This window comes from Mixophyes fleayi, chromosome 2 (genome assembly GCF_038048845.1).
Source record: "Mixophyes fleayi isolate aMixFle1 chromosome 2, aMixFle1.hap1, whole genome shotgun sequence".
NCBI lineage: Eukaryota > Metazoa > Chordata > Amphibia > Anura > Limnodynastidae > Mixophyes > Mixophyes fleayi.
Genome location: NC_134403.1, coordinates 227,615,427 through 227,631,462, shown reverse-complemented (window position 1 = coordinate 227,631,462; position 16,036 = coordinate 227,615,427). Strand labels below are relative to the sequence as shown.

Genomic DNA, 16,036 nt, shown 5'->3' with positions numbered 1-16,036 from the left:
CACTGAGTACTGCGATATTTAACAATTTATTGAATATCCAGCAGGGATGAAATTTCACGCACAGTCTTATTGCACAAGTGGCATCCTATCACAGTACCACGCTTGTAGTCACTGAGCTCTTCAGAACGACCCATTTTGTATCAGATTTTTTTTCGTAGGAATAAAGCGTGTCGGATTCTTCAGCAACGATAATACGTACCTAACCCGTTTACCACTGCAGTCATGTAATAAGCAAAGATAATTAGAAGAAACAAATAATACAAGCTAATTTACCTTTTTTCATCTTTTTATTAAACACATTTACCCAACATTTATTCTTTTTGTTGGAAAAAGTTTGCAAACTTAAACATTTAGGTTTCATCCATAACAATGGTATCCCTGGGTGTAAATACCAGGTTTAAATATGAAGATATGGAGAAAAATTGTCAGACTTTTTGTCATGTTCCCAAAAAGCCAAAGAAACAATCCATGTGGACATAGTCTATGGAACATTTGTGGATTTATCTCATTAGCCACATGGACTAACCACCATATGTCTAATCAGACTCCCTCCATCTTCTATAAGGACATAGATAAATATCAAAACACAATTAAATCACATGAAATCAGTGTAGATGTAAGTTTTATACTTCATTGGACAAAGTGAGCATTTATCTCTATAAACCCCCTGACAGTTTAGACAATATATTTACATTATAAATGCATAGATTTTATTAGAAGAGGAATCATTCTCACAACCTCACTTGTGTATCAAGAGTTTCTGAAAACCTAGAGAGATCGAAAATGAAGTCCTTCATTAGACACATTAAAGAAAGAGGTAGACATAAAAATAAATAAAACGGCAAGGATGTCCGTTATAAGAGTGTTATTTCAGGAAGAGTTGGAAACCATTTTTATTCCTATTTATACTCTATACAATGACAAAGAAATTATACTATAGGAGTTAAATTAGAATTGTTTTGAATTTCTTAGCTACCGTCTGTCTTTTTTGCTTCTTAATAGCAGATAGTTTAGTCCAATAACTGTTTCTGCAAAGTCAACCAATTCTACAAAATCTGACGTGATGATGTTAACACCCATGGCGCCTGGTTTCTGCATTTTCACCCAATTCAATATCATTGGAAGATTCCTAGGAAGAAAACATCAATAAACATGATATTATTTACACACAAATAATATAAATGATTGTATTGTTTCTCAATATTTAAAAGGAAATATATTAGCAATGTTGCACTGCATAAAGCCTGAAATGACATGTGCATCAGCCAAGTACTAGCTACAGTCCCGCTGAAGGCCTGAATTGACCACCTTAAGAGGAGATAAAGTGCAGTAGGCAGAAAATCAAAGTCTATACCAAACGCTCTGATTCTAAACTGATAGATGTATCAACAGAGTGACAACCATTTCTCAATACTAAGCAAGCAGGCAGCATTATATACTTTTATAACAGTATGATGGAGCTCTAGTCATACACAAAATTAGCAGAGACACCTTTCTTGCCAACCAGACCTTCTATTTAGAGAGAGTAAACAAGGCCAGGATGTCCTATATCAGCCTACTCCTTGGACAATGTGCCATTTTCTAGATCCAGCAGAATGTGGTACTACTTGAAAGACTTCAGGCAAAATTACACCCAATACTAATGTTGTGCCTGCAGATTTGGCTGCTAGAGTATTGGTAAAAGACATTTATGGCAATTATTGTAGATAACTATGTCCAAGGATAGTATATATATATATATATCTCACACATATTAGGACAAATAAATATATTGATGTGGTTTCAACAAACTTATTTGATATTTCTTTAAAATACTTGCGCATCTATGTATACTGTACATACTGTATATGTAAAACAAACTGCACTTTTGTGTACACTAAAAAAGCCCTGAAGTGCCGTATCATTGTTTTTTATACATTTCACAGCCATTACCACTTGATGAGGACCAGGCAGAGTTTTTGGTAACATGGTGCCCTGTCATATATTTTTTGCATACCCAGAATACAATTCAAGTTGCTTATCCTCACCTTTACAACCCTCTTTAACGCTATCCCCTCCTACATCTCCAACCTTCTCAAGAAATACTCCCCTTTACACCCACTCAGTTCTGCCGATGACCTTCCCCTCTCTGCCTCTTCTATTACCATCTCACACTACAATCTGCAGGACTTTGCTGCTCAGGGGAGCACCTTTGGAACTCCCTGCCCCACCTGATAAGACTTACACCCAACCAAAAATCTTTCAAGCGCTCTCTCAAAACTCACCCAACTCTTCACACTTGCCTACCCATTCCTCTTACCCTCATCTTCTCCATTTGTTTCCTCACCCCTCTAGAATGTTATCTCTCAAGAGAGGGGTCTTCTCTATCTCCCGTCTCCTGTCCTCACCTCCTTGTCCTCTTGCAAAATGTTTATTTATGTTATAAGTTATGTCTTCTGCTATCCTCTGTTCTCTTGCTCCAATATCTAATTTTATTATGTTCTGTTTGCGTATTGCTGAATCTACGGCGCTGTAGAATCTGTGGTGCCTCATAAATAAACAATGAGGATAATGGTAATAATCTTACTGTTTTAAGCTGTGTGGCTGGATTACCAGGAGAAACATTTTACATGTTTGTTGTGGGCATCCATGACAAAGCTGGGAAGAGCAAAAGGAATGACATAACTTCTAAAAACCATTTTTCATCACTTGTAACTTGTGCTGTCTTGTGTTTGCCTATTTATGAACTTCTATCTGTTGTCATTTTTAGTGCGTTACTTTTTACTTTTGTATTAAACTTTTTGCAATATGTTTTGCATGTTGCATCCAAAAATTCTAGCTTTTGTGGCAAATTTTGAGCAAACCGAAGTTTACCTCACAAAGATTGTGGATTTGTTTTCCATAGATGTCCATATACATTATATGGACAAAAGTATTCAGACGCTTGACGATTACACCAACAGGGACTGTAATGACATTGTATTCAAATACATATACTTTAATATGGAGTCGGTCCCCCCTTTTGCAGCGATAACAGCTTCCACTCTTCTTGGAAGGCTTTCCATAAGATGTTGGAGTGATTTTATACATTTCTGGCAACAGGTCTGATTGAAACAGCTCAATTTAATAATTAACAGGTGTGGCCAAATACTTTTGTCCATATAGTGTATGTTCACGTCTGAGAGAAATTTCAAAATCCCTATCCATAAATAGTCATTGTTTGAATCATAGTTGAGACAATTATATGCTTACCTTAAAGTGACTGAGTATTTTTTTTTTTTTTTGTTACTTCAGATAATTGTCATTGCGCTATATGAGTTTTTTTGTGGATTAATACATATTGCATAGTTAGCTTTTACATTATTTTAGTGCAATAAGTGCAAAACAATATGAATGTTCTTATGGGATTATTATTATTATCCTTTATTTATGAGGCACCACACAGTGTTCGCAGCGCCGTACATAGAACTTGGGGACAACAAAAAACAAAAACAGGACACAGCCTACAGGGCATGACAATAACAGAGTGCAGTAAACTATCAACCCAGTAGAGCATAGGACAAACCAGGACATGGCATACAGGGAAGCAGAAATTAGTAGTGCAGTGAGTAATCAATCCACTAGTACTAAGGAGGACTAATTAGAGGGCAGAATACTAAGAAGCTAGAGAGTGGAAGGGGGAGAAAACTGAAGCAAGCAAGAGAGGGGAGAGAGGAATAAAGTAAGCTTTACCTGTGCCCTAAGGGTGCAGCTAACAGGATTAAAGCCAGCGAGGTGAGAAGACAAGGGAGAAGATGAGATCAAGGATAGGGGCCTAGAGATGAGGAAATTGAGTAGGGTAGCTGAGGGGAAAGGAACAAAAGGAGGAGGACACGAGGATAAGAGGGCCCTGATCGCAAGAGCTAACAATCTAGAGGGGAGGGACAGACAAACAAGAGACACAAAGCAGGAAGTGGGGTGGAGGACTGGGGGATGAAAATTGAGCAGGTGGTAAATTGATCAGATGGGTATAGAGTGACGGAGGGTGAGGAGCACTAGGACTGGTGAAGAGGGAACATGATGGGGAGGTTATAGGATAGACAAAGGAAGGGTAAGCTTCCCTGAACACATGGGTTTTAACGGAGCGTTTGAAGGTGTGCAGGGTAGGCCTGATAGAGCGAGGGAGATCATTCCAGAGAAAGGGGCAGCATGGGATAACATCAAAAATCTACTAAAAGATACATTTTTAACATTTATCAAGTAAGTTGACTTAATACATACAAGTGCATTCATTTTTGCTTCTGACTTTTCCACTCTAAAATGTTATTTAGCTAATGCCTAAGAACTGTATATGAACCTTGTGGACTGTGGAATATAGAATTGTTAGTTGAACTATTTCTATGGTGATCTAGGCGCAGGCCCGGCCAACCTGTGGCTCTCCAAGTGTTATGAAACTACAAGTCCCAGCATGTCCTGAGAGATATCGGATAGCTATCTACTGGCAAAGCATGCTGGAACTTGTAGTTTCATAAACACATGAAGAGCTACAGGTCGGCCTAGATCATAGATGGAAGAAACAAAAAGTTACAGAATATTTGAAACTAATCATTTGGGTTTTTGAGAGTTTGAGCTTTGATGTACTAGAGAATGGGATATATTTTGCCAATGTTATCCTGAACTTACCTGTGAACAAGTGTATTCTTTAATCCAGATTTCAGTCCCCTTACAATGGTTTTAACTCGTGGCGTGAGAATGGCTTGTGATACATGAAATGTTCCTCGCTTAGAGCGCTCTCCGAGAGTTGTCTCAAGAAACTGAATCAACTTGTGTACATTTGTTGTGTTGGCCCATGGTGCTGGCATTTTATTTCCTGCCCACAAGAATGGGTACTCATTCCATATATGATAATGGTAGAAAACCAGAACCTGATTTCATGACAAACAGCAAAAAAATAAAATATTTTAATGAACAACATTTTAATAAAATATAGTGTGCTATTCTTTCTTATTTACAATATGACAAAGGTGATGGTTTGAGGCTGATACTTATAGCCCAGGGGGTAAATGTATCATACCCCGGTTTCTTCAACTCCCGCGAGTTCGGCGAGATGACAGCTAAAATTTAAAGCGGCGCTGCCTTGTAAAATTTTAGCTGTCATCTCGCAGAACTCGCGGGAGTTGAAGAAACCGGGGTATGATACATTTACCCCCAGATGTTGAAAGTAAGCAGAAAAAGCACTACACAAAATACAGTGGCAATACTGTGAAAGAACTGAAATAAAAAATTGTACAGTAAATTTGTTAAAGTCTCTAGAGCAGTGATGAGCAATCTGATACACTTTAGGGGCTGTATGGACGGCCCTCTAACCTTCTAAAGGAACGCACATTATCCTTAATCTCAGTAATAAGATAAAATAATACATTTAAGAAAAGAAAGAGACACCTATTTGTAATAACATATCAAAAGGCATTTTAATGTAAAATAAACAAGTGTTACAATCAAATCTGACAATGATTAAAGCAGGAAGGAGCTGGGGGCCGCGCGTGTAGGCTTGGGAGGGCCAATTGTTGGCCATCACTGCTATAAAGTAGAGATGCTCACTGTGTTTTGGTTTTGGATCTGGATTACCTTTGTGTTTCGGTTTTGGCAAAACCGCCCTTGCGTGTTTTGGTTTTGGTTTTGTTTGGTTTTGTTTTGCTATTTTTGAAAAAAAATACCATTTTTTTTTTGTCTAAAATAACGAATTTAGTGCTCCACCAGTTTCTTGGATAAGTGAGGTAATTGTAAAGCTAATAAATTATGAAAAAAACAGTTTAATCCCTGGTAGGCCGTCCTTAATTCTAACACTTGCCTGCAAATTATACAGACAAACCTGGTTGTCTTCCCCCTCCATCTTTGACTATTGGCAATGTAGCCATCATCTTTGGGTGTATATTACACACTCCACTTGTAGTTAAATAGAAAAAAAGCAGCCTGCATTGACTGTACGTTAAATAGAAATGGACAAAAGCAGTTTGGTATCTGTCTGCATCAGACCCCCTCTCCACTACTAGTAAAATAGAAGACTATTCAGCCATTATAGACTGTAGGATATAAAATATAAAAAGAAATGGACAAAGGCAGTTTGGTATCTGTCTGCATCAGACCCCCTCTCCACTAGGAGTAAAATAGAAAACTAATCAGCCGTTATAGACTGTAGAATATAAATAGAAATTGAGAAAGGCAGTTTGGTATCTGTCTGCATCATCCTCATCAACATCCTCATTAGCGCCCTCGTCGCCTACACAAATCTCCCCCTCATTCTCTTCTAATTCCAAAGTGGCATCCTCAATTGGTGTATCAGCGGCTACACTCGGGCTGTTCAGGCACACATCAGCAGAACTGCTGAAAGGGCCCTTCTTTATGGGTACACTAACAGAATGCTCACGATTACACATACCACTGGTGGATGGACTCTCCACAGGGATTGGTGTCATTTCTGATTCTGAGCATACATTATCCTCTAATGCCTTACTGTTTTCTTGCAGCTTGGCTTTCACGCGTAACAGTAGTTGTGCACCACTTTTAGACTCCAAATTACTTGGTCTTGCTTGGTCACGAGTGACCGTACAAGAAGGCGGCTCAGTAACATTTCTTGATCTGCTACTAATAGAGAAAGGCGAAGGCCTCATTCTTTCTTTGCCACTGCGTTTGTAGAATGGCATGTTGGTAATTTTTTTTTATCGGCAGTTAACTTTTCCTCAGTTACAGTTCTTTTTCGCTTCAACACGGTAAAAACAAATTTTTGTGTGTGTTATTTTCCCTGATTTAAAAAGACTATGTACTTTTACATAGGCTTTACCAGATGACGTACTGGGAACACTACCATTAGGACTGGTGCCAGCACCTGCTTGCTGATCCTGCTCATATGTGGACTGCTTTGAATCCATTTTAATGAGGCCAAAGCACTTGTAGTGCAAAATATTCAATAGATAGTGCTGCTATATATGACTTTTTGCAGCCAGAAAAATTATTGTTTCACACTGGAGAATATGAGACACCCCAAAGCACTTGTAGTGCAAAATATAAAAAAAATGCCTCCTCTCTTCCTGCTCTAACAATTGCTAGAAGAATTGCTAGCAGAATTTCAATAATAATAGAAAGAATAAGGTATACAATAATTGCTCTATCCCTGCACTAATACAGCCTGTGACCTAACCCTGCTCTCTCCCTCTGTCAAATGTCGATGGATTGCTGTGGAGGCGGGTATTTATGCATTTCAAATATTGCGAGAACCGAGCTGTGAGATCCGACTACGTCACAATGACTTTTTGCCTCGAATTCGAATCCGAATGCTCGGCTCGGTACTCAGATACCTGAAGTTCGGGTGGGTTCGGTTTTCGGGGAACCGAGCCCACCCATCTCTACTCTAAAGCGTGTTCACCCCCAAGATGTTTTTCTGGTGTTTGTGAAGTATTATACCATGTAACAACCTGAAAAATAGAACACATTATTCCCACCAAGCCTTGCTCAAAGATTTATATAAAAAGAATATAAATTATATTGTAATAAATAAATAAATATTTATCTGAAAAATAAAAAAAAGTTGCATGCCATAGTTCAGAAGCATATTAGAGCAAATACAGGTCTGCAAAAATGCTTTACAAATCTTCAAAAATGAGACTGAATAGCCTCAAAATAAATCTTTAAAAAATGCTTTTAAAAGCCAAGCTATACTCAAAAAATGCTCAATTATGATGTGAATGATCCTTAAAGGTTGGCATTACCCTTTTCAACTACTTACTAAGGGCCATTTATGAATTTGCAAAAATGTATTATGTATCCATTTTTATAAAGCAAGGGATAACTTTTGTATGAACTCGGGTGTAGGTAAGAATATTGTTAATTACACAAATACAAAATAAATTGAAAGAACCAAATGTAAACAATAATTCTTACAATAAAGACAGTAATGACACTATACTCTTAATTAATTTAAAAAATAATTGTTGCTCTAATCAACAGCATTTTAGGAAAAAGAAAAAGTTTAAATCAAATGTAGAGGGTGGACTCTTTCCACTATGTGCATTTTCATGTGTTCCCGCAATTCTGTAAAATGTATATGCATTCCAATTTTACAGAGGCAGCTCTCAAACGTGCAATGTGGGTTTTGCACCTTGTTATTTGGTGGACATATAAGTGGGTTTGTACAAACCCAAACGTAATGTTTTACACTTAGTAAGTGACACAAATTGAGAAATATATATTAATTTTCCAATGAATTCTTAAAAAGAAAGTCCACTTTTACAGAATTACCCCTGCTTTAAATCTGCTTCCATCGAGCAAACTGTGGGAATACAGTTCTTGAAAACAATTAATCGAGTTCCCTTATAGAGGAAGTTCACTTTTATCTAATCTGGCCCTCCCATGTTGCCAATGGAAGTGAGAAGCAGCCACAAGCTGATTGTGCGGTGTACTGATTTATTGCAATTAAATCTCACAAATAATTACTTTCAACTCTAGTCCTTCTCAGTTGTTCCCTGACTTGCCCCATTGTGTAATACTAGGGTAACTCAGGCAACCTAGGTGAAGTGTGGTTTTAATCGATCTGTTTAAAAGAAGACTGTGATATGTTACTGTTTTCTATGTGATGTAGATCAATGTTATTTGAGTAGATCATCATCATCACCATTTATTTATATAGCGCCACTAATTCCGCAGCGCTGTACAGAAAACTCACTCACATCAGTGTCTGCCCCATTGGAGCTTACAATCTAAATTCCCTAACACCCACACACACATACAGACAGACAGACAAACACACACACAGACTAGGGTCAATTTGTTAGCAGCCAATTAACCTACCAGTATGTTTTTGGAGTATGGGAGGAAACCAGAGCACCCGGAGGAAACCCACTCAAACACGGGGAGAACATACAAGCTCTTCACAGATAAGGCAATGGCCAGTAATTGAACTGATGACCCCAGTGCTGTAAGGCAGAAGTGCTAACCATTTAGCCACCGTGCTGCCCATGACTGATGCTTTGTATAACCATTAAATATAGTCTTTGATTTCTATTATACCTACCTAGGTTTGAATCTTATTCTGAATAGTGCAAAAGTGCAGAAGTAATAGGGGTACATGTTGCTATTGACTAAGAGTCTGTAACACAGAGTTAGAGGTCTTGCACTGAGGGGGCTTGAGCACGTATGGCTTGACGGAACTCCACCCGTGAGCCGTGACACATTATCCTTGCTACTTGTCTACAAACAGTAGCATGTTTTTTCTGTTACACAATTACTATTATACTATTACATGGCCACAGGGGGCAAAATGTCCCGCCAGGGGAAGATCTATAAAATTTCTATTTAAATATAGCAAAACTAATTTGATCTTGTTAGCTCGGTTTCCTTTCTGTGCCCTAGTCTTCGACTTACTTTCCTTCCCTTATAACTTGCCCCCTGCCTGTCAATGGGTGTATTCCTCATATTATGACTGCAGGAAGAGAGTGATTGGAGTGTGTGTGATAGGATCATTATGCCCCTGCTCCTAGAATCAAAATGTGATGGAAAGATGTTCTAGGGTTGATATAAGACCCGATCACATAGACACAACTTAGTTATAACTCCTATAATAACTGTAACTGTCAGAAAGTGATAATTATTCCAATAGACAATAGGTACCTACAGTCAAAAAGTACTATATAATAATAATAATAATTAATAATAATAAAAACAGCACTTTGTATTTAAGAGATTTGATATTTTAAAATAATTATAATAAAAAATACAATACCTTCTTTTATCAACAATATATATCATTTACTGATTCTGAGATTGTAAATAGCTACCTGGTACTTCTTTTCCCACAGGTACTGTAATGTAATGTTTTCAACACAATCAGCAGTGCAAAGTTTACTTCCAAATACTTCATGCAGCATATTCACAAGATACAAATGATGTTCATATTCCATCGCATAAAAGTGGTTAAAGTCCAACAAAACAACTTCTTTGCTGTGATTGGATAGAAAAGTATTTATTTCTGTCAGTCCATCCCATACTTTTATTCCGTATAAGCCATGTATGAAGTAAATCTCTCTTCCGGCCTCCTCTGGCTTTGAAGATACACGTAGGTCAAAATAGCGAATACCTGACTCCAACTGTTCCTTAAAGGTTAAATTCTGAGTAACAGACCACTTCTTCATGAGCTTTTTCACCAATGAGATTTTAGCTAAACGCTTGATTGATGTTGCCTGGTCTGGTGCAACTGGAGATTTTTCATCAACCCAAAAGCTGAATGAATCATGTGATCCTAAAACATAAGAAATAATCTTAAATTGTATATTGACATATATTATTAATAACCATAGAAGGTACATAACAGGCATGTAATCCTGGAGAAAGAATGTTTCAGTGGAGCACAATCAAACATTATGATACTGTTTCTTAACTACATCATAGACAGACAAATCCACTGTTGCCAACCATACCAAATTTCCAAGGGACAGTCACAGAGTTTAAAAATTTCTCCCTAGAAATCTTTCCTCAGGATATATGATGCAATTCTCACAATCCATTCATATTTTCTAAGCCCTATAAATTAGCATTAGTGCTATGCTGTTTGTTTACTCACACATGTGGAATTCATTCTGGTATCTGCTAGCTGTAACCGTTCACACATAACACAATCTTGTATTTGTACCTCACATTGCTATCTTGAAAATCACATTCATGTATTTGCTATTATGTTCAGTTGTATCCATGAATCTGTTATTATGCTTAGTGTATTCATATATGTCATACCTGTATGATGAATTTCCAGCCAAATAAAAACTAACTCTATAAATAAACGATGATGATGATTTGGATTCAGTGTTGTGATGACCAAAAGTTTGCAGATTAATCTTCAGGAGTATTTCTGGTTGATAGTGGGCATTTTCCTGTGTAGAGAGAGGATGGGATGGGGACGTTGGAGTTTGGGAATAGAGGGGAGGTAAAATAGGGTGTTCTATTGGAAATAACCCTGACGAAGTCCCAGACACAAAATGTGTTAGCCTATACCACTGCCCAAACTAACATCTGTGGCTTCCAATGAAGCACCATCAGTACCCAAGACCTCACAATCAAAACCTCCCACAGAGTGCACAGAAGTGGAACACAGCCTTGTTCCAACAGATGCTCAACTAGCAACAAAGAAACAGCAAACCTGGATCCATTCACTCCCAAATCTGAGATCCACTACAACAGTAAGCTGCAGTACATTCAACTGCAGATTTAAGAACACTTATAGCCAGCTATAAACTACCACGTAGCTATTTTAACTTAACTATCGTACTCAGAACTGCCAAACTATAGACCCTCACCTAGCCTCCCTCCTTACTGGCAAAACCCTACTGTGCTATAGAGCACATTCTCTGCTATAAACATCTGAGTACATCTCAGTATTCTTTTCAAACCCCAGAGTTTATCCTTAACGAGGCACCCTATGTTCCCTTCCCTCTATTTCCAGCTCCCTCATACACAACACCCCACCCTCTCTCTCCACAGGAAAGCACCCACCTCCTAGCAGGACTACAACAACAGAACCACTAAGCAGATTATATATTATAATTTCTTACATAACCCTAAAACAACACTACAACTGGCTCTGGATATCATATAGGTGTTTAATGTACTGTCAGGCTTTAGGAAAAGCCTTTACAAATCAGAAGCATTAATGCAAAGTGGCAAGGAGGTATGGATTTTGCTGCAAGAGACGCACAGATCATGGTTCTCCAAGACAGCTACCAGTGAAGTAACAGGTGAGTAAGAGTAGTCAGATAGTCCAAGTTCAAGATGATCGGGATTCAAGGTACAGAGGGTTAATCCAGGAGAGTGGTCAGGATGCCAGAGGTCAAATACCAGAAGAAGAAACAAAGCTAAAGGGAGATTCAAAATACATAGTCAGGAGCAGCCAAATCTGGAACCAGGAACTCGGTCACAATATAGAATTTAGAGGAAGAACAGGAATGATCGAGAATAGGGGATCTAATACTCTGGCACCCTAATGGTGTTAGACTCCTCCTTAAATAGGAGAGGAAAGCTACGATGATTACCCACAGCGGCGCACCAGAATAGTGTCCTGTTGCCTAGCAACGAGACGCATATGCTCAGAAGAGCTGCCCGTATATAGCATGAGTTAGGAGACGCAGGTATGGCATCTGACATAGTAGAGTTCATTCAGCAAATCAAAGGCAATTAAGGCATAGATTTCCTTAATGTCATGGACTTTAATCTGGCAGCTCGACTACGAGTGAAAGATGTTTGGCTGAAACATTCCTCAACCTACATCAATGTTGAGGTAGATCACCAATTCTTTCCTAACATGTCATGTCATGTTGTTTTTTAACACACAGGATTTTTTTGACCTGCATGATACAGTACAGGTGAGAAATTCCTGTAAATACAGTGACACAAGAAACAGTCTCTGACAGTACAGAAGGGTCATTATAGTAAAACAGTAGTTAATGATTCAAAATAGTTTTTTGCAACCTTCTTAGTAGAGGAGTGGCCCATTAGGTTTCAGTTGGACTGTGGATCTATCAGATTCACCTTTGGAGCAGATTGACAGTAATAAAAGTGACAATAAGATGATTCTGAGGGAGGAGCTCCACAATTCATTTGCTTTACATGTTTCAATGCATTCATTGAAACACAAAAAGCAATGGAATTAATGAGCTCCTCCATTGGATTTTCCCTATTGTCGCTTTAATTTCTGTTAATCTGCTCCTGTGACCGAATGTTCTACAAGCTTTTACAGAGTACCTGATTCTCATCTGTAATTATATTGAATTGGGCAATTATTACTTTAAACTTCTTGGCAAAGCATTGAGTCCCTGATTTAAACTGCGGTATTTACTATCCTGGATAAACTCATACATGCCAACTCTCCCTGAATGTCAGGGAGACTCTCTGAAATAGGGGTGATCTCCCTCACTCCCTGAAGAGTCTGGCATTCTCCCTGATGCTGAGCCAGTACAAGACGTGGTTGGCTTCGCCATCTGTGGCATGATGACACAGTTCAGAAATTGTGTCCTATGTCCATGTATTGATGCCTATGGAGGTGGCCATTTTCATGGAGACCAAGATTTAATCAAAGACTGACTGGTAAGACAACATGACTTCAGTAATGGAGACAGAAATGTAAAATACACTTCAGTCTCAAGAGATTCATTAGCTGCTTTTCTTTAACGCATAGTTGCCCACTCTCCCGGAATGTCCGGGATACTCCCGCATTTCTGGGAGACCTCCCGGGCTCCCGGGAGAGCAGGGCAACCTCCCGGTTCTTGCCTCCGCAATAGATAAGTGATGTGGGGTGGGGCTTAATGATGCAATTTGTCGAGCCCCACCCCCACACACCCACCTCCCCCGAGATCTCCCTGAAGCCAACGAGGAAAGGTTGGCAAGTATGGATAAACTTTATGTTAACATTAGTTCTGTAGTTTCTGGACTCCTGTTTTAATTGTTCCAAACTCCTACATTTTTTATGAATTCCAATTGCTTTGGAATTGTGGATTTAGTTCCTTATATAACTATAATTAGAGGTAGTCCGACGATTGCTTGAATATTTCTCTTATAATTTTTACATGTATACATATACGTTATTTATTTGAATTTGATATTTTTAGGCTTATATATAGAAAATATGACGATCTTAATTATAAGGATGAAAAGCAGTTTCAAAACATAATGATTCATCATGTCTCCGCAAGTTTTCAACACCTTGCAATAATCCTTTTAGATTTGCAAACAATTCAACTCCAATATTCAGGTGTATTTACAGGTGATGGTACGTGGAAGGCAAATATAAACTGAGCTTAGTTCAATGTCACCATAAAACCCACCAGAATACTCACAAGATCATTACCTGCATGTTTGATGCCACCACTAAAAGAAGTACTGCAGTACAACTATATCATAGTTATCACAGTTCAGAAATGCATAGACTGTATAAGCAACCTGGTGATAGTAAAGAAACCATCAGGCAAATTAGGAATATGCATTAATTCTTAAAACACGGCCCTGTAAAGGAATCATTATAATAATAATAGACAAGTTCTGGCAGATTTGTCTACCTCTAGAAAGATGTCAAATATATATATTCCATAGACAAAAAACCTTACAGTTTAACATGTCCGATTAAGGTTCCTTACACACCATTTAAACTGTAAGAAAACTATTGAAACTCTTCCACTCAAACTCCAAAAAGCAATGAAATTACGACGATTAAGGCAGAAGCCTTAATGGACGTGTTCCTTGAGCAATACAGACATGGTATGCCATCACATCCTGCGGTTAGCTGCAGATTCAGCACTATCATGTAGTGAGATTGCTGTCACTCACAAAATGGTGGATCTGCTAATTCACAGATTTGTGTGTTCACTGGAATATGCACATACAGTACTATTACATTTTCTTAGCTTAGCTTTATCGTAGTTTAGGGCCTGGGTGTCTTAGAAAGAGACAGTAAAGCAACTTCATAAAAAATTAGAACTACAAGATCCCTACAGAGCATTTCTTCTTCCAAGACTGTGCCTGCTTATTAAAGATACCTGCAGAACATAGCTCATCACCAAACAGTAGCTGCTCCCAAAAGATTCATGCAGTGCATTGCTCCACCTAAAACACTTCCTGCAGCTGACAGACCCCTGCAGAACATCCTTGCACTCAACATACTACCCCCTCCTGACAGATCAATAGTTTTCTTACAGAGCATTCCTCCCACCAACACTGTACCTGCTCCCAGCAGATGCCTACAGAATATCCCTCCTCCTGAAACACAATACTTCCTCCTGACATACCCCTGCAGAGCATTTCTCCCTCCAAGACTGTGCCTGCTCCTAAAAGATACTTGCAGAACTTAGCTCATCACCAAACAGTATCTGCTCCCGAAAGATCCCTGCAAAGCATCCCTCTACTCAACATACTACCGCTCCTGACAGATATTTGTAGAGCATTCCCCCCTCCAATATTGTGCCTAATCTTAAAAGATATCTGCAATACATTCCTCCTCACCAAATATGATTCCTGTGGCTGATGGATTCCTGAAGAAAATCTCTCTATGCATTTGGATTACACTATTGTGCAATTTACTAAAACAGTCTTGATGGCTTTATATATCCTTAAAAGTTAGCTTAGGGGTTGTGAAAGAATGTAGTGTCAGAAATTGCTTACTGAAAACCAAACTAAGTAGAGGCTTATATATCAATTTAATTTAACTCTATTGTTATTTTGTAGTTATAATTTTTTATGAAGTTGCTTTACTGTCTCTTTCTAAGACACCCAGGCCCTAAACTACGAAAAAGCTAAACTAAGAAAATGTAATAGTACTGTATGTGTGTATTCCAGTGAACACACAAATCTGTGAATTAGCAGATCCACCATTTTGTGAGTGACAGCAATCTCACTACATGATAGTGCTGAATCTGCAGCTAACCGCAGGATGTGATGGCATACTATGTCTGTATTGCTCAAGGAACACGTCCATTAAGGCTTCTGCCTTAATCGTCGTAATTTCATTGCTTTTTGGAGTTTGAGTGGAAGAGTTTAAATAGATTTCTTACAGTTTAGATGGTGTGTAAGGAACCTTAATCGGACATGTTAAACCGTAAGGTTTTTCTGTCTATGGAATTTCATGGCTTTTTGTAAAGTAAAAATATTGATAATTTTCAAATTCTATGTATCTTAATGTGAAATCACCCACCCTCTGCCCACTAACAATTCTCTATCATATGCCACCCTGCCCCCTAAATTATTACATGCCCCTCCCACTGCCAACCAGGTTCTCTCACATGACACCCACTTTTCTCACATGTCATCTCCTGCTCATCAGCCTTTCACACATATGGGCCCTTGCTGACCAGCTACTTTTTTATATGCCACCACCTATCAACTAGATTTTCTCTCACATGCCACTCCCTGACCATAAGCTTCTAATATCAGCCCGGCACACCAGCTATTCTATCACATGCCACCTCATAACCAACAGCTTTTCGCTCACGCTACCCCATGTCTACCAGCTTTTCCCTCACATGCCACCCAACTCACCAGCTATTCTCTC

The 16,036-nt window shown here is 38.5% G+C and overlaps 1 protein-coding gene across 1 annotated transcript in view; it reads right to left on the bottom strand.

The window, feature by feature from the left end:
• Positions 1–268: 268 nt before the first annotated feature.
• Positions 269–16,036, bottom strand: part of PLCXD2 (phosphatidylinositol specific phospholipase C X domain containing 2) — a 45,863-nt gene continuing 30,095 nt past the window's right edge. The window contains exons 2-4 of the mRNA XM_075195558.1: positions 9,789–10,249; positions 4,642–4,883; positions 269–1,129 (exon numbers count right to left, since the gene is read on the bottom strand). Of these exons, the coding sequence (XP_075051659.1) occupies positions 973–1,129; positions 4,642–4,883; positions 9,789–10,249 (860 nt within the window). The 3' untranslated portion in view covers positions 269–972. The remainder of the gene's footprint in view (positions 1,130–4,641; positions 4,884–9,788; positions 10,250–16,036) is intronic.